The sequence below is a fragment of the Mustela lutreola genome, chromosome X, assembly GCF_030435805.1.
Source record: "Mustela lutreola isolate mMusLut2 chromosome X, mMusLut2.pri, whole genome shotgun sequence".
Taxonomy (NCBI): Eukaryota; Metazoa; Chordata; class Mammalia; order Carnivora; family Mustelidae; genus Mustela; species Mustela lutreola.
The window spans coordinates 93038005-93063667 of NC_081308.1; the positions used below are offsets into that span (position 1 = coordinate 93038005).

The window sequence follows — 25663 nt, forward strand, 5'->3', positions numbered from 1 at the left end:
TCAAAGAACAGGAGCAGAAAGAACACAGGTTGTTTATTTCCCCCATGCAATCCCTCCCTGGCCATATTTCTGACAATGGCTACATTTATCTACAAGTCTTCATTGAGCAGCCCCTACTCCATGGCTCCAGATCTGACCAGTATCTAGTTCCAGTATCATCATTCTTTCTTTCATCTTTGGGCCTAGGGGCAGCCAAAGCTCTTGTGTTAGTTGCTTGGCAATCCATTGCTGTTCCTCTGAATCATGCTTACATCCTTTAAATATATCCTTCACGCCCTCAGTTCAGTTAACCCTTTCAGGTAGAGTGTCTATTTCTTCCTGGAATCCTGATCACCACTTTAAAATATCCCAGGCAAACACGCTAGGCGTTATCGCTCAGCTGGATAACAGGGATGAGTTAAGACAAAGACAATAGACTGGCTCACTCCTGGGGCCTTGGTTCTGTTTGACACCAAAACCTCTACCTGGCTTTTTACCCGTTGGTATCCACATTTTTTTTTTAACTTGGGCCCCAACCCTGTGGTTTTCTTGCCTGAATTCCTTTAAAAAAATATTTTATTTATTTATTTTAGAAAGAGAGCATGAGTGGGGAGAGGGGCAGAGGGAGAGAGAGAATCTCAAGCAGACTCTGTACTGAGTGTCGAGCCCAATGTGGGGCTCCATCTCACCACCCCAAGATCATGATCTGAGCTGAAATCAAGAGTCAGACACTCAACCGACTGAGCCATCCAGGAGCCCCTTGCCTGGATGCCTAGTATCTTCCACCTGCATTATTCCAGGGGGTACCTGTTCATTCCTTCCTACCTTAGCTGAATTCTCTGGCATTTGACTTAGATCTGTCAGCCCCATCTTGTCCAGCTGATACCATGAGATGCCAGCTAAAGCATGCTCTGAGTCAGCCAGACTTGTGTTCCAATCCCAGCTTTGCCTCTCCCCATCTTGAATCTCAGTTTCTTCACTCGTAAAAATGGAGATGAGTAATACTACCTGCTAGGGTTGTTGTCAACATCAAAATGAACTGAAAAGTTCATTACAATAACAAAAAGTTCATTATGATTACAATTAAATGAGGCTAAGTTTACTAAGTAAGAGCTCAGTGAAGGAAGCCTTCTTCTCCTAGGTAAGTCAACGAGGATATGTCACTGGGCTGAACTTCTAGCTCCTTTTTTTAATTCTCAGTAGTACCACAGCATTTCGGGCACTTGGCCCCTTCTGGTTTTAGCTAATGATTTTACATATGTGTGGGCCAGCTCTCAATGAGAATGTAGCTCTTGGAGGGAGGACACCACGATTCTATACAACCACAAGGCACCAAACACACAGAGTAAATGGGCTACAATCCAGAAAAGCAACACTCCTCCAGGCCCAGATTTCAAAGGGAAAATTTTCCATTTGGTGAGGTCTGTGTCCACTTTGAAGATATAAATCTGGTGTGTTCATTTACGAGTCTCTAGGAAGGGAAATATTTGAGATTAACTCCAGGAGAAAAGCTAAACATACATTGCAAAGGACAACTTGAAAACTTCTGCTTCCAACTGATGGGAACGAAAACAGTTGATAAACATGCATTTCTTGTGGATGCCCACATCCCCAGTGCACAGCTGTGATATCATGAAAAACCACAAGCCTACTGCCCTGAGTCTACATTATTCTAATGTTGACTATCTTGATGAATGCTTGTTTGTTCATTCTCCCAACTGGTTGCTATGCCCCTTGGTGCACAGACTTGAATGATTCATAAAATGATTATTTGCTCGCTCATGTTGAAACTACCTACATGGCAGCCACGATGGAGTTTTGGGACCCAAACCAGTGATACATATGTTAGCGATCAGCCAACATTAAGTGGGGAATCAGATTTGTGCAGTGATCCAGTTTAGTAAGATGTGTTGGGAAAGCTGTTGGTTTCAGCTGCCGAAAGTAGAGCAAAATAATTAGTCTTCCTGTGTCTGAGGGAGTCCTGCCAGTCTGACAACCATTGCTTTTGTGGGCACTAGAGGTTGGAATCAGTCCCACAGATATTTCTAGCATTCCTAGCATGTGGTGAATTTAGCCCCAGGATCTCTGGGGCCTGCGAGTAGAGTAGGAGATGTATTCTGCACTTTCAAGAAAGCTAGGTAAGACCATCACACAAGACAACTAATAAATACCGTGGGCCACATGTAATAAGGAGATACCAAGGACTCCTAGATTGGAGATGGAAGGGAGAGGTAAGCAGCAAGCAGAAGGTGCCCAACAAATACATCTTGAACCACTGGAAGAGAGGGAAAGAACAAGGGAGAATAATTTAATGGAGTGAGAGAGCCTTGGGGCCTGAGGCTAAAGCAATTGATAGTCAAAAACAAACACAGACAATCTTTGGTCAAGGGAAGGGCCCAGGGAATGGGAACTTCCATCAGGGGTAGTACATTTATTTGGAGGAATCTGGATACCGTACTTCATTCTCTCAAGCAGTGAAGCCCCAGAGAGAAGTGATCAATTCCTGTGAGCACTAGGGCACTCCTCGCCACATGCTAAAGGCAGAAGGGTCATGTTGGCCTCTGGGGCATGTCTCACTTCAGAACTGGACCAGCCTCAGTGTCACAGGACTCTCTTCCTTCCAGCCTCCATTAAAAAGAGACGACAGGAGGACGGGCTCAGTGCTGCTGCAGGCTCCAACTTCCCCCACTCAGCTCCCCAAAAGGAATGGAAGAGGTGCTCTCCAGCTTTCTCATTTTCCTTACCCATGGCTCCCAGAAGACACACAATCTGAACTGGATCCTGGATAAAGTGCCGATAGGAACACAGCCAGGGTAAAATGCCAGAGGATGTCATAAAAGAACAGCCAACCCCATACACTTATTTCCCTGCTGGCCCATTTCTGGGCATTTTGCAGACTCTGCAGTTGGATAAAATGCAGAATTTTGTTGGCCAATTTGTTGATACAGATAACAAATGGAAGGAAACGAGACTTCTGTCTTCCAGCTTCACAACTGTATACTAGGTCTGGAAAGAAAATGGATCAGATGATAATATCTTTTTTTAAGATTTTGTTTATTTATTTGAAAGAGAGAGAGAGAATGAGAGAGAGAGCACACAAGCAGGGAGGGAACAGAGGGAAAGGGAGAAGTGAACTCCCTGCCGAGCAGAGATCTTGATGCAGGTCTCGATCCCAGGACCCTGGGATAATGACCTGAGCCAAAGGCAGATCCTTAACTGGTTAAGCCATCCAGGCACCCCCAGGGATACTACTGTATCCCTGTAGTAAAGTGACAACATCCAGCAGGTGCACAAGAAATGCCTAGAGATTGGCACAAAGAGATTTAAGCCCCCTTCCTTGATACTAGATGATAATGCAGTATAACTCTAGAAGCTGTTAAGTCCAGAATTTGCCAAACTGTGCTTAGATATGGTTCAGAAAAATGCCTTAGAGGTTGTTGGAAGGATAAAAACAGGCTCTAAAACCTCTCTCAAACAAAGAAGCTCTACTTTTCCCTGATCCATACACCAAACTTCCACACAAACCTTTGGGTCTTCTCCGTAACAAGGCTGAAAACCACTGCCATAGATAAACACAGCCCAGGCTACAGATTTGATATATATAGACACGTGACAAAAAGCAGAACTAAAAAGTGACAGCAGCAAGTTGCAAAATACTGTATTTTAAAGGCTGGTAAAATGTTAATCAACACTGGCAAAATGTTATTCATGGACTCTCCAGTGGTGGGATAAATAAGAATACAGGGTGAACGGAGCACCCAAAGGGTTGGATCAGATAAAATGGGAAAAAGAGATGCCTGTAAGCTCCAAATTCCTCACTTATATCCAGCAAATCCCGGTCCTCAGGATAAAGGGAAGAGGCAGTCTCTGCATGATCTTTGGAACAGCCACTCTGCAAAAACTAAAGGGAAATTCACTCTGGAATGAGACAAGGCTATAGAGAACAAATTACTGGAATGAAATGTATTGAGATACCACCAAGTATTTTTCTGTCTAATTCATGTATCCTCTTACTATTCCTTTTTTCCCCTTAATTTTCTTATAATATATGTGCATGTGCTCTGATGTGTGCAGTATGCATGTGCTCTGATGTGTGTCTCCACATATCATCCCCGGTTGAATCTCCCCTCAACCACAAGACCTAACTCTTCTTGGCTAAGATATTGAGGGTTATGCCTGTGCGTGTTCCAGCCACCTGACTGAGTGCTACCTGTAACTCAGTCCCTGGGAAAGTGTGTGCAAACACTTTGCTTCAAACCCGATCGTGTGCATCTCGACACTTGAAACAGGATGTGGTGAAGGCCAAGGCGACCTAGAAGTGATATTAAAAAATGCCTCTGTGCACATACTCACTGGAATCCCATTGATGCCGAGAAAGCCAGGAACTCCCATGGGACCCTAAAACAAGGAGTGGGAAAAAGAAGGTAAGAGACGCTCTAATTGATCTCCACTAGATTAAGTGGGTTCTTCCATGTGATTTGTGACCTAAGCTGAAATGTGTTGTGCACTTCCCTCTCCACATTACATCACCTTGCTCCCTCCTCCAGGTCTGGATAATCACTTGCCTATACTCAAGGTCTTAAATATGTCTGTGTTCTGAGACCAGTTTTTATTTTAAGCAATATGGTGCCAGACTGAAAATAACGGTTCAGTATAACGTGCTGTTTTGACATCTGGGAAAACCAGAAGGGCCTCTAAAGGCCTAGTCCCAAGTCCCCCTATCTCCTCTGCTCCCACAGATAAGATCTCCTAGGCAAACGGTCCTCCTTATGAAACAGAGAAGGTGCAGCTCCTGCTTATTCCTGAGTCGTGGGTTTCAGTCCCTGATGGCTCAGTGAATTATTCAGTGTTGCCTCCCACTGCCCCTTCTGGTTTATTCTGTTCTAGAGTGCACCTCCACCCACCATTTTGTGGTCCTGTGTGGTGTGTGGTGTCTTTCTACTTTTTACTGTGAATATAGGTGACTAATAAACCTGATGTCAATCTCTTCCATCTGGCGTCAGGGGTCATATCTTCTGCCATCCCCAGAACCCTGGGGTGGGAATACCTCCTTTACCAGTGGGGTGAATGGGAGGTGATTAAAGTCTGCAGGGAATATAAACTAAGCTGCTAAACTCAGCCAGCTGCCATGACATGATCAACCTCCTTTCTGGAGTGTCTTTCCCTACCTTTGTGGCCCAGATTTCTTCCCAGCATTCTGACTGACGCTTTGCTTCCCCATCTCCTTGATTGGATTCCTGTCCTCTCCTGCCCAGCTGATTGAACTTCTGACCCACACCCACATTGAACCCACCTGAAATCCCAGCCCAGCAAGCCCACTTTTCTAGCAGCTTTTTTTTATTAGTATTATTTCCATAAATGAGATTTAGAACCTTTTACCTTCATACATGTAGTCCATACTCAAAGAAAAACCAAGCTCTGGTGTTTTTACCTTATCTCCTTTTGGTCCATATGGTCCCAGGGGGCCTGGGGAACCCCTTTCTCCTTTCAACCCTGCTAAACCACTAGGGCCAGCAAATCCTTGAGGGCCCGCTGGACCCTGAATTCCAATTGGTCCTGGTCGCCCCTATGATGGAGAGAAGGGGTGCAGTTAGCCAACAGGGGACTCAACATGAACACTTCCAATTTTCCCATGCACAGAGAACACTGTCATCACTTCACTAAGTAATTTTGGCTTAGAGATCTGTGAAGCATGCCAAAGTTCCAGACATGGGTCAGAAAAGGCTATTTTCAGGGCCGCTAAGCTTATTTGGATAGAACATATTTTATAAGCACATTTAATAAGATTCATGTGCACCAAGATCCTTCAACTTTGTACTTCTTAGTTATTCAGGCAGGATAATATTATCCTCTTCCTGGTTAGCGCCAGGCCATCCATCAGATTGTCAAAATAGGGAAAGAACAGAACACTGGAGAGCATCGTGACATTTTATATCTCACATTCAAATGGCCAATCCCGTACTTGCTGTGAAGTCTGGAAATGGCTAGGCCTGAAGAACATTGCCTCGGGGGATCCAGAGAGGGGACAAAGATCCAGAGAGGATCTTTGGGCTGGTCAACCTGCAAAAGCTCATCTTCATATGCAGATCCCAGGGCCCCATCACTGCAACTGGAAACAGATGCTTACAGGGAAAACACACACACACACACACACACACACACACACACTGTTTATTTTTCCTCTATTTCTTCTTCTTACCCTTCAACCCACCATCTGTAGAGTGTTGAATGTGTAAAATTCAAGAAGCCTGAGACTATGCACAAAACATCAATTATGATAGCAAGAGGGAGCACCTTGAGGATTTTGAATGCATTAGCTATAAAATGCCTGTAACAATTAAGTATGAGAGTTCAGGCTGACATTTTCAAGCTAACAGAGACAGAGAATTAACCCCAGTGGGTGCAACACAGGTGGGCTAGTCTATCATTTAGAACAAATCCCAGTAGGTACTGAATATTCTTGGCAGAAAGATGAAAACCATTAGTAATGAGCATTACCTCTCAGAGAACACAACACCCTACCAGGTCTCTACCTGGTAGACCCAGCTTCCCATCTCCACCTCTTGGTCCAATTTCCTCAGATCTGTGAAAAACTCAGAAAAGCCCATTAGACAGGCTCCTTAATATTCACCCGCAAAGGTTACTTTTTAAAAGGCTGGAAAAAGGACAGATGCTTTAGGCAGTGGTTAGAATCACGTACTGGAGATGCAAGTGGCCACCAGCTATGTGGGGCCTTTAGAGTAAAATTTCCGGTGTCAGTCGGGCCACCCAAAGACTGACGACTCATCTAAGGAAGTACAAAGAGGTTCTTCCCAAGGAGATGCAATTTTCTGGGGTGACCACGCACCACTCAACCTTCTCCAACGCCCAACGTATAACTTTCAAAAGGTGCTAGGCTGTGTAGTGCTTAATGGGCTTCTTTCTGGGAATGATGGGGCAGGAAGAGAACTTTCACTTTTTATGCTTTTATCTCCCATTGTTGGAATTTTCTATGTAATGATTCTATTATTTATTACTCTTGCATATATGGTAAAAAGAAAAAGAAAAAGACCAAAAAAAGAAGAAAAAAACCAATACCAATACTAAAAAGAAGACCAATTATAAAAATAAAAGTATATTTTATATAAAATATTGTATATTTTATATACTTATAAAAATACAATGCTGGAGTGTTGAGGGTTAACGAAGAAGTCTAAAAGGTAAGCCATAAAACCAGAGCAAACAGCACAAGTCTGGAACATAGCCTAAGTGGTCCAGGAGCACAAAGAAAGTGTTGGCCATGGAAGGCCTGGGAAATGCTTACGTTCTGTCCATGGTTGGGGAGAGTCATGGCCCACGCTGGAAAGAAAGGGGGCCCCAACTGAGGTGGGCCTGGAAAGCAAGGAAGGAGAGTTGAAGACTTGATAGAGGAGCTCACAGGAACCCTCAGAGGTTTGGAGATAGGGGATGGATGGGAGGAAGGCAGCATTTTGAGGCTGAAACTCATCAGTGAGCATTCAGAACATGTGTGTGTTAGCCGGAGGCCAGGGCAGCCTGCCTGAGGCTGGGACGAGGGAGACAGATAAGAAGCAGCTGTTGGGGGAGGAGGGGAGTGGTTGGTGGGAGGACCGGACCCAGGATGGGCTTGCTGAGGCCAGGTTATTACTAGCAGAGACAAGGCAGGCAGGGCACTGCAAGCTTGACCCAAATCTGAGGCCTGCCCAAAGTTTTCTCACATCAAGGGATGGGAGGCGGAGAGCACAATAAACCATTGCACCAAGAAGAGTGGATTGTGGTGTGGCCCAATTCCCATCTTGCTCGCATCACCGGGGCCTGAGCAGGGAAGGCCTGGCTGGCATGCTCCAACTCTGGTCTCTTGCCTCTGTGAGCACATGCTCAGCAAGAGTAACTAAGGAGACGTAGGAATGAGGCGAGTCTAGAACTGGACTCAACAGGAAATCTGATTCCATCCAGAAAAGACAGGATTCCCTGGCCGGCTCCCTTTCTCTTGGAGGGCCTGCCATGCTGAATTTGCCACAGAGAGCTTAAAGTGAGTCTCTGAAAGGACTTGTAGATTCTTTGGATGCTAATTCTTTTTCCAAAGGGGTTTCTGAAATGGCCCTCCTCAGGGGTATGCTTACCTCTGAGGTAGAGCTTCTGGGCTGGCCTCAGCTAGGAAGCTCTCAGGCCTACCTAAGGGCCAGAAACGGCATGCGGGATGTCTCGAGGCCTCTGAGGTACCAGGAGCCTAGAACTGCCTCCTCAGTGGGGTGCCAGGCCCTTCTAGAGCCTGCAGTCATAAGCTAAGAGACAAGAACTCTTCCTCCCCACTGCAGTGTCACCCTACAGTGGCTCAGAGCACTGGGAACAGATGAAGAGGACTACAAGAAGAAGTGAGAGACAAGGTTTGTTTTCTGGGATGTTTTTTCAGCCATCTCTAGATATGCTTGCTCTGTGCTTCCAGATGCATGTTCTTTCTCACTCGTCTACAAGGCACAGGGTTCCTGTCTCTGTGCTCACTCTACTGCTGAAGCTTAACCCTAAATAAATGATGAACTGCTTTGGGTGGGAGTGGGGGGGGGGGGCGGCGCTGCTGCGAAGTAGCGATCGGTGGCACTTTTCATAATGGGCAGTAGAGGTCAGTGTAAGAACACAGCAGCTGCAGATAAGCAGGTGGGTAGGTGGACCTCTCTCTCAATACAAATAAAAAGAAATCAAACCAGTGTCAGAGAAGTCACAGAATGTTCGAGCAGAAAGGGCCCTTGGAGACCATTTCATCTAGGTTCTGTTTTATACATGGGGGTGGAGGTGGGGGAAGAAGCCGAGAGAAGGAGAAGGACTTGTTCAGTTCCCAGAGCTAGTGAGGAAAACAGTACGAGACTCCAACCAGACTGCCTGCTGCCAGTGTGTGGCTCTTTCCCAGCTCACCAGTGGCAGATGTCCTAGGGGGTCCTTGAGGCTGCTCCCCCTTACCCCAGGCCCGCCCCTGGGACTATCCCCATCAGTAGGCTGCAGCAGCCAGATGCTCACACATCATTTCTGTCTTCCTAACTCTGATCATTTCACAGAACCAATCTGAAACACCAGCACTGTTTGGACTGCTAGCAGAATTTCAATGGGTTTGGACCAATGCCCTGCCCTGATACATGCCATTTATTTTGGCAAATAGACCCAGACAGGGCAGAAGGGACTCCTCCAAGTCTTTCCAACAAGCTCTCTTGCCTCCATCTGCTAGGGATTTTAAATATGCGCAGCAGGGTGGAATTCTCAAGAGACTGAGCTGGGACTTGAGCCTGAGGCCAGGAACTGCAGCACCCTACTGAACCCCAGGCTGGCTGACTCCCGCTGACCACACGGCATTGGGGTTAGGATGCAGTTTCGGGTCACCTTAGATCAGACCACACCCACAGCTCTGGCCCCACATCACTGGGGTAACAGACCCGGTAATGGCTCCGCATATAAAAGACAGTAGTCCCTCCTTGTTCATGGGTATGTGTTCCAAGACGTCCAAAGTGGTTGCTTGAAACCACAGATGGTACCAAAACCTATATACATATATACACACTATTGTTTTTCCTATACATACATACTTGGCATAAAGTTAAGTTTGTAAACCAGCCACAAGATTGACAATAATAATAAAATAGAACAACTATTAACACTTTATTGTTAAAAAAAAAGTTATGTTAATGGGGTGAAATGAAATGAAATGAGGTGAGCTGATACAATGCCTACGTGATGAGGTAAAACGAGGGGAAAGATGGAGGTGTTGTGATGTAGCCGTTAGGCTGCTAGTGAATAGGTCAGAAGGGGGATCATCTGCTTCAGTACCATAGCTGACTGCAGGTTACCGAAACCATGGAAAGCAAAGCCACAGAGAAGGGGAGACTACTGAGGTACCCATGCGCAAAAATAGCATCGAAGACTCCTAAAAGCACACACCTCAGACTAGTTAGGAGACGGAGAGGTCTTTTGTCTTTTTATCCCTCCCTGAAGTTTCCAGTGTCCTTCTCCAATCAAATTAAAATTTATGCCTACAGAAGAATCTGAAACTCATTGCCACTGAGGCATACATGACTGACAACAACTTAGAGCTTTACTTCTCCCCAAGGGGATTTGTATTTTAATGGAGAGCAAAGCATTATGTTAGGGGATGCAAATGATATCTATGAAGCAGAGGAGAAAAGGGAACATTTGCAGACTTTCCTGGTATCAGAATGCTGGATCTGGAGTCCGACAGATCTGGAGTCCAATCTCCTTATTGCCACATAATAGCTAGGTGACCTTGGGCAAGTGACTTAACCGCTGAGTCTCTACAGCTCTGAGAAATAATAGCTCTCGTGAGGGTTATTGTAGGAATTTAAGTGAGTTAATGAGCTCCTGGCAGGTAGCATGAAAATATCCGTTCCCATTCCTCTTTACGTATCATTTATGATAAAATGAAGAAGTTACAATTGAGTACTTTTAATGTTCCTTCTCTGAAATTTAAGGGGGAGATGCACAGATAACATGGAGAAACTCTCTTTGGGGCAGGGATGTGTGCCCAGGAATGAATGAGCATGTATGCCAGCACCCCACATCTATGAGAGCATTGCCCCCCCCCTTACTTAGCATTGGTGTCTTGGCTCTCCTGGGCACTCAGCTCTTCAGTGTCTGCTCATTCTCCTAAAGGAACTTGCTCTACATATTAATGACTCTCCAGTCTGAACCTCCAGCCCCAATTGCTCTTCTCATGTGCCAGATCCTGATAGCTAATGACTGACTAGGCCTCTCCATCTGGATATGCCATTCCAAACTCAGTAAGACCAAAGCTGAACTCATCATCTTCTCCTCAACCCTATTCCCAAAACCAGTTTCTTCCTCTTGAGTTAATGGAACTAACTTAGCAAATCACAGTCTATCCACAAAGTTGACTGAACCAGAAACCCAAATGTTCTCCACGACCTCTCTTCCCTCATCTTCCGCATCCAATCCACTAGCAAGGACTGTCAGTTCCACCTCCAAAATATAACCCAAACCTATTCATTTCTCTCTATCCTCATGGTCTTCAGCCAGGTCTTCCTCATGTCTCCCTAGAGTGTTGCCATAGGCTCCTAATTGGTCTACCATCTTCCAAACTTGCTTTACTTTCTTTTAACATCCTGCCCCAGGGCCTTTGTACATGTCTCTGATCTCCAGGTTAGCTCCTATTTATCATTCAGGATCTAGTAGCTCCTCCAGGGATGCTTGGATGTTTCAGTCAGTTAAGTGTCTGATTCTTGATTTCAATTCAGTTCATGACCTCAGGGTCATGAGATCAAGCCCTGCATTGAACCCCACACTGGGCTCCACACTGGGTGTGGAGACTGCTTAAGATTCTCTCACTCCCTCTACTCTAGCTCTCACCCCCCCCCCTTTCACTTGCTCACTCACACATGCTCTTTCTCTGTCTCTCTCTAAAAATTTTAAAAAATAAAAAATATTTTACAAAGATGTCATCTCCTCAAGGGAGCCTTCCATGATTGCCCCCACCTCACAGAATCTGCTAGATTGCTTGTTTGTGTCTATACCCCTCAATAGATTGTGCTCCTTGAGGACAAGTCCTGTGTCTTATTCCCCACCAAATCACCTGCACTTAAGTACAGTGCCTAGTATATAGTGGGAGTTCAGTAAATGCTGAATGAATGGAGAAATGAATGAATGAATATGCACACTGAGAAGCCAGTGGTCAGGCACAGCAGTGCCTTCATTGGAAGTCTAGATAATCATATCAGAGTGTAATCAAGAACCATCTGATCATGGAACTGCAGAAAAAGAAAGCTGAACAAGAATTAGGATCTCATCCCATTTAGTATGGAGATGCTGATACCCAGAAAGGGAAAGGAACTTAACCAAAATCCATACAGGATCAATTCTACACATAAAGGAAGGGAGAGGATGGGGCAGCAAGACCAGATAAACAGAACCCAGTGAGGAGGCTGTGAATTCCTGGAGAGAAATAATGGTGACTTGGACTAGGTTCATGACAGTGAAGACAAGGAGAAGACAGATTTGAGACTGATTTCAGAGGATAAAAACTGTATAGTATAGTACTAGATTAGAATAGGTGGATTAGGCAGAGGGAGGTTTGAAGGATGACTCCCAGGTTTCCTGACTGGACAACTGAGAGAGTGGATCTCTTCACTGACTTGAGGAAGCCTAGGAGAAGAAGAGTCTTGGGTGGAAGATGAGGAGTCCACCTTTGGAGAAGTGAGGATTAAGATATGTGGGGACCATGTGGAGAGATATTCTGCACCTGTTGCCCTCACTAGACCGAAGGTCTGAGAGGGCAGGGTGCTCAGTTGACACATTTACTATGGTATCTCCAGAGATGCCATGTCTGGTATGCAGTAGACATTCTATTCTGAGGTGTGCTGTGGAATGAACAACAATACAGAATTAAATGTGTACTTGGGAATCTTCAAGAAGGTCACCTCTGAGTCTCATTAGCTAGGGGAAAAATTAGATTAAAAGGCTTTGTTGCTATCCTAGAAAAGACCTCTAATGACCTTTGGGGAAGATGAAGCAGAGATCCCTGACCTCTAGCCTAGGAACTAGATGGCTTGAATTCTACATTTTGTCCTTATGTTCCAACTGGAAGTCCCATCTTTGCCATAGGGCTGGGCAGAGGAAATGCAAGAACTTATTAGACTCTGGCTGGAATAGCTAGAGTATCTCTCCTAGCCATGAAATATATGATAAGAAAGAACCTAAAGATAACACCCCCAAGACCAGAATATTTAAGATACTTCAGGCTACTTTTCTTTTCACCATTCCTTTGGAAGATCACAATACATCTGGGTGGTAGGCTGAGGGCATCAAGCTACAAAGCAGTTAGCCAACTGGGTTTGCTAATGTCATACCATTGGTCAGTGGCAGAACTGGTATCAGGGCCTCCCAATCACCTCTGTGCTCCTTCTGTTGCAACATATGGAGACAGCCATCCACAGAGCCCTATGCTTCATTCTCTTATTAATAGCACTAATGGGCTAGCATTGTAGGCAGAAGCAAATAAGGGAGAAAAACACCAGTTGATGAGGAATAGGTCTAGTGTATGACCAAGACTCATATTCTATAGATAGATAGACAGACCTATTTTGTGGCCAAGGAAGCCCTGGTTCAGCTTGATACTGATAGCATCTTCTACAGTTTGCCAGCAAGGACACTGACCCTACCCATCTACATACATACATAAATTGTGATCGGTGTCTAGCAAAGTGGGAACCCTCCCAAATTACTAGTGTCTGCCACAGCTAAGAAGCACTATCAGAGGTTTGCCCTCAACACCCAAATGAAATCACATTTATTCTCTTGTTCTTAAGCTGTAATCAGTGCTTGAAGCCATCCCAGGCATGAAGACATGCATCTACATGTTTTGTTTGCAAAGACACACACACCCATTCCCGTGGTTATTATAAATGTGTTGAATATTTTAGAAAGACACCTTCCAGAGTGATAAAGTTAACTCTTGCCAGGCCACACTCTGCATCGCTCCCTTTTACCTGTTCATTCATAGTTCTCTTCTATTTTTTTAATTAAAAAAAAAATTATAAGTAGGCCCCATGCCCAACGTGGGGCTTGAACTCATGGTCCTGCCATCAATAGTCGCTAGCTCTACCAAGTGAGCCAGCCAGGTACCCCTAACATACCTCTTCTAAAATGTAATAATGACCTTCTTTCTACCAAGCACCTACTAAGTCCCATCTCCTGTAATCCTTCTCTCTAACAGCCCCAATGGGTAGGTATCAGACTCATTTTACAGGTGAGAAAACCGAAATCCAGATTCAGAGAGGGTAAGAAACCTGCTTGAGGGTACCCATCAGGCAATTTCTGAAGCTAATTTTGGTGATATAAAAGCCTTTGCTTCTTTCACCAAGCTAGATTGCCCCTCTGCATTGACTAATGCATTGACTAATGCTCCAAATATAGAATCCCCGGCCCAATTGAAAAGGGGCAAAGAGAGCTATTCTGGGCAGAAAAATACTGTCATTTTCACTGATAGCAGAACAACTGATCTCTATTTGCCCAATCTTTTCACTGGAACGGGTAATATTGAACAGAAACTCATTTACTGGAACTAAGAAATTAAGTCCTAAAAGGCAGTTCAGGGAATAACACTTCCCAGAACTTAAAAAAAAAAAATTAAAAAAGAGGAGATATGTTTTTTTGTTTAATTTCTTCCCTCCTCCTCCTTTCCCTCCCCCTCCTCTTCTGCCTCCTCCTTCTTTAATTGTTCCACAGTTAAAATGGCCTCTTTAATTGTTCTGTGGGTAATGGACTAGGCTCATGTAGACAAATTCTGATGTGCTATGAGTCCTTACTCCTAGCATATTAAATTAGGAGCAGAAAAGGGAATAGAGGCACAGGATACTAATTTGATGATCATTGTGCTGAGCAGAAATTAGGGAATTTTTTCTTTAAATGTGTTGTAGTTTCCCTTGCCCCTGGGGAATGCCAATAATTGTTAAAATAAGATGAAGCAGAGATGTCTGCTAGATAGAAGTGAATACGTTGATGCAAAATTTTCAGGTCTCATAAAACGACATCAGAAACCAGACCAGACTTTTGTGTGAATATTGTAAGTGGGAAGTCTAGGAACCAAAATTCAAATAAAACTATAACTATGACCAGTAACAGGCCATACAAAATAAAAACAAACAACCACTTCTGTAAGCATTACAGATAGTTGAATGAGTCCCCCACACCCCTTCAAATGGGTATGCAACCTATACAAAGAGACCCAGTGTACTACAAAGCATATACAGAGTTTCTGGACCACCTGAGAAAATAAATATGGCTCTTCTTGGGACGAATTTCACTTAAACCAGAAGGTGAGTTGAAAAAACTTGAAATCTTTACTTTGCCATAATTTTTTTTTTTCCTTCTTCAAATTTAGAAGACAACTTGTGTATGATTTGATGGCCTGGGCCTCGTTAAGAAAGCCTTTTAGTAAACTCAGATTGACGGTGTCATTGCCTCCCAGAAAAACCTCTTGTTTAAAGAAGAATCTTAAGATTCTGGTTCTGTTCCCCGTTCTCACTTTCTAGCTGGATGATATTGAGAAAGCCAATTCATCTCTAGGCCTTAGTTTTCTCATCAGCAAAATAGGGCTATTATATGCCCCACCTATTTCCTGGGTTGCTTTGCGCATCAGTTGAGACAATGTATGTGAGAGGGGCTGAGGGTTCATTCTACCAACAAACTTTGCTTTTGGTGTGTGTGGGGGGGAAACTCTGACAACTAAACTTCCAGTTTTCAAAAATGTCCATTTGCTAGTATTATAAGGCAAGAAGCCCTGAAATCAATAAAGGGCTCATGAGGAGGAGGTTTCACTAGGAAAAAAAAAAAAATTGAATCAAATGAAGAGCATAATTTAAAGCTGAGAAAGGTGGGGACAAATTAACTGTCCAGCACAGGATTCTAATTATAGTTTAAAGATGATTGGGCCTGCACTATCATTTTATTATTGTAGTTTTTAAAAACATGGTTTAAAATACATGGTTTAATTATAACTTAAAGCCGATCTTTTTCTTTTAGCATTTCTAGCAAAACATAGCCATGGTTTTATTATAAAAATCAAAGTGAAACAGGACTTGCCAGAAACTCACTTGACAGCAATTTTTCCTGCAGTGTATCTATTCCATTAGACAAGGAATACTTGTGGCCTTTTCCTCTGACACAATAAATTACCCATCATTGATACACTGCACAACCTTTGGTCCAGTACTAAACTGATGTGAGCTGATTGCTTCTGGATCAATGCTGGCTTCCCCAAGTCTCTGATGAGAAGCCATCAAGATTTGGGAGTTGGAGGGAATGTGGAATAACCAACTACTGCTTTTGAAACAGAAGAATAATAAAAGGAGGGTAGGATCAAAGAAATTCCCTGTTGGAACCCTTGCCAATGAGTTCAGAGAACCCTGAGAGGGGAGGGAAGGGCATGGAAGAAAGAGGAACAACTTACTCACATAGTCTCTGTGTGGTTCTCTCCCCAACCCACACCCCTGTATTCATTTAGAACCAAAGGAGTATTCATATCCAAACCCATGCAGATAAAGAGATACACATTCCAACCCAAATATACAGACCCGTGGGTACAGGAGTCTGCTAAAATGGCAGGGCTTGCTAGTATTCCAGCATAGTCCACCATATACATCTCAGCCACCCATGGATTTGAATTACAGAATCTGGAATTCATCTCTCCCACCTATGCAGTAGTCCCTAAAGAGAAGTAAAGTCATCCATGTAGCTCCATATAGGCCAAAAAGGATATGGGAAGGGTGTCTGGAGAGCAAGGGTTTCAAAATCCTGATATCTTTTCCTGTTACCTTTCATGTGATGGATAATTAGAAGCTAAGGTGAAATCTAGCTCTGTGTGCAACAGGAAAGACGGTCCACAGTGGTGATGGCAGCTGTGGTACAGATAAAAAGTAGGAGCTCTAGAATCATAGTGGCATCAAGAAAAAGAGCTACAAGGGGCACCTGGGTGGCTGTTGGTTAAGCGTCTGCTTTGAGCTTAGGTCATGATCACAGGGTCCTGGGATTGAGCCCCACATCAGGCTTTCTGCTCAGTGTGGAGTCTGCTTCTCTCTCTCTCTCTCCCTCTGCCCCTCCCTACCACTTGTTTTTCTCTCTCTCTCTCTCTCTCTCTTTCTCAAGTAAATAAAATCTTTAAAAAAAGAATAAGTACTAATGGATCAAGAAGATGTGGTATATATACACAATGGAATACTATGCAGCCATCAAAAGAAATGAAATCTTGCCATTTGCGACAACATGGATGGAACTAGAGCGTATCATGCTTAGCGAAATAAGTCAAGCAGAGAAAGACAACTATCATATGATCTCCCTGATATGAGGAAGTGGTGATGCAACATGGGGGCTTAAGTGGGTAGGAGAAGAATCAATGAAACAAGATGGGATTGGGAGGGAGACAAACCATAAGTGACTCTTAATCTCACAAAACAACAGGGTTGCTGGTGGGAGGGGGTTTGGGAGAAGGGGGTGGTATTATGGACATTGGGGAGGGTATGTGCTTTGGTGAGTGCTGTGAAGTGTGTAAACCTGGTGATTCACAGACCTGTACCCCTGGGGATAAAAATATGTTTATAAAAAATAAAAAATTTAAAAAAATAAAATAAAAAAAGAATAAGTACTATAAGCTTGTACTGAGAGGTGAGTCAGACTTCAGTGTTGGCACATCCACAACTCAAGTTAATGTTCATAATAACCTTGTCTTCAATAAACTAGAGAAAGTAATTGAGGCCCACAGGTTAATGAACTTGTCCATGGCCACACAGCTTATGAGCAGCACAGCCATACCTTCTTATTCCCAGTCTAGTGCTCTTTCCCCAACTCCCTTTATGAAGTGACAGGTCAATTCTAGGTAAAAAGAAAAAAAATCCCAATACCGCATTACGTAACTCCACCAAAAACACTGGTTCTGGAACTTATCGAATCCTCTTGATTTTTCCCTTCATCATTCTTGCTGTCCAGGGGCCCCCTTAGTAAAACACTAAGTAGATGCACCAAGAACAAAGAACTCAAGTCAATCTACTTGCTCCCCTCATAACTCACCAATTTAGTAAACATTTGTTGAGTGCTTACCATGTGTCAGCCATGGTACTACATGTTGGGAACACAGAGTGAAATATTACATGGATCTCGCCCTGGAGATGTCAGTCTGATTCAGAAATATGAGTTATGTACACACATGAGTATATTGTAAGCCAGAGGAAGATAGGATGGATACGACTCTGAACCCAGATGATGTTGATAAGTTTGTCTTAGAAACAGAGGAGGGCCTTTTATTCCTCCAAAGGAGAGTGTGGAGGAGGATGCATTTTAAAACAAAACAAAACAAAACAAGGACAAGTTTTGGTAAGTGAGAAGGAAGTGGAGAAAGTCCATTTCAAATGGGCCTCCATTTTTGCAATCAATGTCAGAAGTGAAGATTACATAAAACTGAGGGTAGCTGAGGTTCCGCTGGAGAGGGCTGGGAGGAGATGTTATGGGGGACTTGGCAGGAAGTCAGATGTTAGAAAAAGTGTGAAGGGCTGCCAAACAGCCCTGGGAACTCTGCTGACACTAGTGAACATGTTTTTGTCAAGGAAGATTTCCTCAAACAATACTTGGGCAGCCCAAGAGCAGGAGCAAGCAAAGCAGGTGGTGGGGGTTTTCCAGGGTTGGGCTCTGGCACAGACATCAGAGGTACTGGCGGGGGAGGAAGATGGGTGTGAGGGAGAAGGATATATCCAACAGGAGGACATGAGAGCCTTGTTGACATATCTGATTTTGGGGTCCAGCCTGGAGAATGATCTGGAAGGGAGCTAGCAATTCCTGATTAACAAATGACTGAGTAGAAAAGTTGGCTTTGCTCAAAGCAAGAAGTCTGAACTAGCTGTACCTATGAATTAGGGAGAGCATTGAGTACTTGAGTGCTGTCTGGACAAACTGGGAGTCAGAGAGCACAACCTGGAGATTCACACATGGAGAAAAATCCACTGTTAGCCATGCCAAGCCACATGTACCGATGACTGAAGACCTTGTAGTTCGGTCTAGTGCCCAACTCAAAGGGAGATGGCTTCAACTGATGCAGATTCCACACCATGTGTAAGGAGGGAAGCAGGCAACTCACATGCTCACAGCTCACCCCACCTTCCCCACTTCTAGAATGTCATTTGCATTTTTGTCACATCATGTTCTGTTCAACTGTTCCCTTAGGGACAGTAGCAATGACATGCAGCAATGATCTGCTTCCTAGAGAAAGCAGATTCATTTCCCAGATGAATCAGGAAACTTGTCTGTGAAGAATCCAGGTGGGACACTGGGGAGGGAAGCAAAACTAGCCAAACTCTAGGATTTGGGGGGTAGAAAAAGAGATTAAAAAGCTGCCTGCCAATCCAGGGGCCTTGCCTGGAGAGGTTAATGGGGTAACAGGTCCCATGCTCCCCTTACCTCTCCATCCACCACCACTTTTTTTTTTCTTTCTCTGGTTTTGTGAGGTTTTTAGAAGTTTCTAGGTCTGGTGCCGGCAACGTCACAGAAAAAGCTAACAGAGAATTCTGCAGAGATAAAGTCCCCAGTGAAGCCTGTCCTAGCCACAAGTAGCGACTATTGTCCCCTAAAGCTGAGTGGTAAACAAACATTCAAGTGCTTTCTTTCCCCTTCAAGGATTTGAGAGGTTCAGGTCCGTTGGCTGAGAACCCAGCAACTAATTGCTTCTCTTGACTTGCTGACTGACAAAGAGAGGTTCATTTTGTCCAATTGTAACCATTCCCTGGAACTCAGGAAAAGAAAAGAAAGCGAGGGGGCAAAATGTGGGAGAGCTCTAATAAGGCCATAGTGGTGGAAGGAAGATCTCCCAAGGGTGAAGGGGCATGGCTAGGGGAAAGATAAAATCAAGGTGGAGAGAAAAGCTTGCTTTCAATAAGCAATTGTCAGGTAGACTACACCGGGGCGCAGGGGAGCCCCCCTATCCCTCAGGACCCTACTCAGTAACTACCCTTCCTTTTCCTTATATCTCTGGACTGGTTGCTTTCCTTCAGTCTTCAAAACATGCTCTGGTCTGCCTGATGTCAAAAAGTAAAACAAAAATCTTTCCTCCTAGCCCATGACCAATGCCATCTCTCCACCACTGTGTCTTTCCAGAGCACAAGTCTTGAAAGACTAGACAACACTCACTGCCTCCACTTTCACTCTTACCACTCTTCCCTACTCCTGGCAATATGGGCCTACCAGCTCCTTCCTCTTGAAAGCATTCTCTGGAAAGTCCCCAGAAAACTGGAAAGTAAATTCGAATCCCATAGACATTATTTGCGGCCCTTGTCCTTGCAGAACATTCTTTTCCCTCTGCAACCATCTCCTTGGCTTTCCCTGCATGACACTATGGGTCATCCGGTCTTTAATCATCTCAGTCCTCTTCACTGGCCCCTTCCCTCTGCCCCAAGGCTCTTGCTCCTCTCTCAGTGATTCTATCCACCTCTTCAAGTGTCTACTATCTCCTCTATAAAGATGAGACACCACTCTAATTTATTTCTCAGGTCCTGTCAATTTCTCAAGCCCATGTCTACACTCCTCTTACTGGTCCCCTTAGGGACCAATAACAAAAGCCTAGCTCAGTCCCTCATTAGCTTTCACCTGGATAATAACAACCTTTGGAGTTCTGTCTGCATCAAAACACTGCTGCCAATCTAACACACTGGACCATAATCTTCCTAGATCTGATCTTATTGCTCTGCTCAAAAACTCTAAATTACTCCCTATTACTTTCAAAAAAAATTCATACTCCTTAACCAGGCATTGAAAGCCTTTCACCATTCAGCTCCCACCTGTCTTTGCAGGCTTATTTTCCACTAAACACTTCTGGCTGCCCTAGATACCAGGCACGAGTCTCTTCGCTGATACTGAAATCCATCCTGTACTCACTTTCTACCTGGCTTCCACCAACTGATTTCCTTGCCAAACAGACCCCTCTTTTCCTCTTTTCCACAACTCTCTCCCAAGATTCTATCTCTCATTCAAAGATCAGCTCAAATCTGATCTCTTTTCAAAAGACTTCTCAGATTTCCCTGGTTGGAGTTATTGTCTCCCTCCTCATAGCACTCCAATTAAAAATTTTGTGTCTGTATTGTTTAGAACTCAGCTGTAGAGAGCTGAGTTAATCACATCCCTCAGCTGATGGCAAAATATTATCATTAGTCCATATAAGGTCCTTGCTTTTATTTTATTACTTTCCTTCATCCAAATCTCCATTCTCATTCTTGTCCCCTCACAGGGACATTCTATAATGCATTGGATGTAAGTCCAGGATATAGATACATAGATGATAGATACATAGATAGATAAATAGATGTTGTCGTCGTCATTGTTATTGTTGCTGTTGTTGTTGGTAGTGGTGGTGTGTGTGTGTGGATGTAAATATTATTGGGCCATAGATCTTCTATTTCTTTTCATATGAACTTTTTCAAGATCTCTTTGGTATTTGCACAACTACTTTATGGCTTCTAATCCTTGTATGCAGTCACCACACTTTACATGTGTATTTTCCCAATGATGGACACCTACTTTGCCTCCAATCCTTTACACAAATGATTCTGTGATAAACATCCTTGTAAGCATCCCATTTTAGAACCCTGGAGAGGTTCCCCAGGACACATAACCAGGAGTGAGGTTTCCGGGTTGTAGAAACATATCTGTTGTTACTAGCAATACATGCCATCCCATTGCTCTCCAAAAAGCTAGACCAGCTTACACTCCCATGAGCAATGCTGAGGATTCTTTTTTCCCCACATGTTCATAAATGCTTGGTGTTATCTTTTTAGTTTTTGCAGGTTGAATGAGTATAAGTTGGTATTTTGATTTGTATTTCTCTGAATACAAGCTAGATCTATCATCTCTTCATATGCTTCTTAGCCAATCCAGTTTCCCCTTCTGCGAGCTGTCCGTTCTGTGAATATGCTTTGCCCCCCACCCTTTTTTTCCTGTTGTGTTTTCTGCCTTTTTCTTGCTAACTTACCAGAGTTCCTTGGACATTCTAGATGCCTTCTAGATGCCTTGCCAGGTTTAGACATTACAAATATCTTCTCCTAGTCTAGCATCTGTCTGTCAACTTTGGCTAGGATGTCCTTGATTGAATTGAAAGCCTCAAGTTTGATGAAGTAAAATTCATGACTCCTTTACCTTATGTTCTGTACTTCAGGGTCTTATTAATGAAATCCTATACCATCTTAAACTATAATGAAATTCTCCTCCATTTGTAGTTTTACTTTTCACATTGAGGCTTTTAATCTACCCAGAAGTCACCTTTGTGTGTTATATGGGGGTAGCTATCCAACTTTATTTTTCTCCAGATAGCAATGCCTCTCATGTCATCCTTTTCATGTCATGGCACAGAGAGAATATGATAGCATATTTTTGGCATAATGTAGGAAACTAAAGGGGCTACTCATGGCCAGAGGTGGAGCCTACCAGCTTGGGAGCTCTGGCCATGTTAGATCCTGCCTGGCCATCCCAAGGGTCAAGGGGATCAATAATAGCTCTTACTCCTGTAATCCATGCGTGGCTTTCAGTGTGACACACTGACTGAGAAGCTCTGTCACATGGGGACCCATTCTTTCTAATACCAAACAATCCATCCTTCCCTTGTTGTGAAATTGCATTGATATTATCATGTTTCTGAGCTTTATATTCTGGCCCTTTGTTTTATTTGCCTTTTACAAATATATAAGGCCTACAGTAATTTACTACTACTACTACTACTATTATATCTTTGCAGCATGTCTCAAAATGTAGGAGGGCAAGTCTCTATTCTTTTTCAAAACAGACTTGGATAATCATAGACATTTATTCTTCTATATGCATTCTAGAATCAGTTTTTTCAGGTTCCTTAAAACATCCTGCTGGAATTTTTTTTGGACGGGCCCTGAAGTGGTAGATTTAGACATCTGCACCATCAGTCACTCCATTCATCTGTATAGTGTCTACTAACCACTTGGTCAGAGAATTTTATATCTTTTCATAGAATTTAAAAATTTTATCTATAACATGCCTAATATCCTTTTCATTAGATGGATTACTCAAAACAAAAGATATGTCACATGGTTTTTTTGTTGTTGTTCTTGTGAATGGTCATTTTGTATACAGAATTTTGTATGTCTGTCATTATATTTAGAGTGTGCACTGAACTTGAAGTCTGTGTCCAAAGGCCTTCCCTTATTGGGGCATCTGAAGACAGGCCTTTGATTCACCTTTCGCCACAGTAGGAGCTCACTTAATATTGTTATTTAAACTGAATAGAGGAGACTGCAAAGTACTTCAGAATGCTCTTGAAATTACCATTCATGTAATTTTTCTGACAAAGATGCCATGTGATTCTCTTTGAAAACTAAACGCTATGTTACTTCAGATTAGACGGTGAAGGCAAGAGAGGGTAGGAGGAAAAACAGATTACTACTCATGTATAGTTTCGACTTTTGAACCACGTTACTGTTTTATATATTATCCCAAATTAAATTAAACTATGAAAGAGGGAGGGGGAAGGATCTTTGAAACTGAATAGAAACTCCCCAAAATGTAAGTTAATCATGGTGGGTAATAACTGAGAGGGGGACATATGGGAGACTTCTGGGTGGTGAGAATGGTCTATATTTTGATCTGGTTGTTGCCTTCATGGGTGTGCTCACATTGTAAAAATTCCTTTTGCTGTACACTTATGATTTGGGCATATTGTATATATAACATAGAATTTAAAAGTAAAAAAATTAAAAATTACATTTATGGGAGAATCATGAATAATACAAATGCATACAAAACGCTTAATACAGTGTACACGATAAAAACATTGAGTGTTTACTGTATCCTGTGCTTGTGCTAAGCACCTCCTAAGGATGGTCTCATTTAATTCTCGGGGAAGAAGCATACAAAGGAGATACTATTATCATCCACACTTATAGGTAAGGAAAATGAGACAAAGAGAGGTTAAATTACTACTCACAGGCATACAGTTGGAAAATGGAAGAAGTCTATTCAAAGCCAGGTTTCTGTACACTTAAGCCCTATGCTGAAGTGACATTCAGTAAACAGTGTTATTGTGATGTTTTATATATTTAAAAAAATATAAGCCAAATAAAAGACAATCAAATATATATTATGGAAAAATATATAAATATATAAATAAGAAAATAAATATAAATATATAAAAATTAATATATAAATATATAAAATATATAAAAAGTATATGTAAATATACACACACACACAGCTTAGAAACCCCCCCCCCCAAAAAAAAACTACCTCTGGAGAAGAAAAGTGTTTTAGCTCTTGCTGTCTTTGTCAGATTGTTTCTACTGCTCATTCCCACCTCCTTTTCAAAATGATGGGTCATAATAGAGTAATTTTTTCTATTTTCTTTTAAAATATTATTTGTTTATTTATTTGACACAGAGAAGGAGAGTACAAGCAGGAGGAGCAGCAGGCAGAGGGAAAGGGAGAAGCAGATTCTCCGCTGAGCAGGAGATCCTGATGTGGGGCTCGATCCCAGGGCCCTGGGACCATAACCTGAGCTGAAGGTAGACACTTAACTGACTGAGCCACGCAGATGCCCCATCAATTTTTTTTTAAGTAAGCTTTACACCCAGTGTGGGACCTGAGCTCGCAACCCTGAGATCAAGAGCCACATGCTCTACCAACTAAGGCAACCGGGTACCCCCAGGTTTTTTATTTTTTAATAAACTTTTTACTTTGGAACAATCTTAGATTTATTTTTAAAAAAAACTTGCAAAGATAGCAGAGTTCCCATATACTCCACACACCCATCACCTCGTTTCCCCTCACATTAACACCTAACGTAACTATTGTACATATATCAAAACTAAAACATTAACATTGGTATGATACTATCAACAAAACTCCATATTTTAGAGATCATTAGTTTTTATAAGAATTCCCTTCTTCTGTTCCAAGAGTCAAACCAGGATACATCATCAGATTTAGAGGAATGCATTACATTTAAAAAACTGTGGGGGAAAACGCACAACCTTACATTTACCATTTTAACTAATTTCAAGTGTATAATTATGTGGCACTAAGTACATTTACATTGTTGTGTGACTGTCACGACCATCCATCCCTAGAACTTTTTCATCTTCCCCAACTGGAACTTGAAAAATGTATTTTTACTACCAAGAAAGCCTAAAGCCCAGGGGAGCTGGAGTCAGAAACATATACAACCATGTAACTAGCAACTGCATTGTAACAAGACCAGATGAAGAGGTTGATTTACATGGAAAGCACGGAAATAGCAAAATATAAGCAGTACATATAGGAAACATCCAGATGGGGATAGTGGTAAACACTCTTAATACACAAAACTTTGTCAATAAAAAGCTAAGCAACCCACTGGAGTGAAACTCATAGCTTGAACAAGTGGCCGTAACTGTGGGCAACCAATCCCAAAGCAAATCCGTCACCAGGAAGAAAAGGGGAACTGTACCCCTGTCCTCAGAAGAGAACCTAAAACCAATTACTTCACACATTGCCTGGCAGCTACCCAACAATGTGCATGGCCCCTGTGTAAGTGATCAAGTCCCAGCACACGCCTTATGGATGCTGTGTCATCAAGCAATGGCCAGAAGGCTGCACAGTCAAGCACCTGGAATCGGAGATAAAGTCAAGAGCTTCCATGGTTATTACAAGCATTTGACCACAGGAGGAAGATGCCCTAGAGCAGGAACTTGTGAGATTCTCTCAATCACCTGGGGGTCTTACTAGAATACAGGTTCTGATTCATCAAGTCAGAGGTGAGGTCTGAGGTTCTGCAGTTCTACGGGCTCCCAGGTGATACTGATACTGCCAATCTGTGGGCTGCCCTTCAAGTAGCCAGGCTCTGAAATTAGTAGTTCTCAGCTTGGCCACGTGTTGAAATCACTTGAGGGGCTCCAAAACCTACTGATCCCCTACCGTTCCCAGAGAGTCTGATTTGATGAATTAGTTTAGGGTATCCAGTAGACTGAATTAGATTCCCCTAAAGTTCGTATGCTGAAGCCTTCACCCCTACCATGTAACTGTATTGGAGAAAGGGTCTTTAAAGAGGTGACTAAGGTTATTAAGGAGGGCACATGTTGTGATAACTACTGGTTGTTATATGCAACTAACGAACTGAATACTACATCAAAAACTAATGATGTAC

At 43.0% G+C, this 25663-nt stretch overlaps 1 protein-coding gene across 3 annotated transcripts in view; it reads right to left on the minus strand.

Annotated features, from left to right (window-relative positions):
- The window catches only part of COL4A6 (collagen type IV alpha 6 chain), a 269640-nt gene that overhangs the window by 56266 nt on the left and 187711 nt on the right, over positions 1-25663 (minus strand). For all 3 annotated transcript variants that reach the window (XM_059156531.1, XM_059156532.1, XM_059156530.1), the window contains exons 4-5: positions 5411-5545; positions 4333-4377 (exon numbers count right to left, since the gene is read on the minus strand). In XM_059156531.1, coding sequence (XP_059012514.1) covers positions 4333-4377; positions 5411-5545 — 180 coding nt within the window. The remainder of the gene's footprint in view (positions 1-4332; positions 4378-5410; positions 5546-25663) is intronic.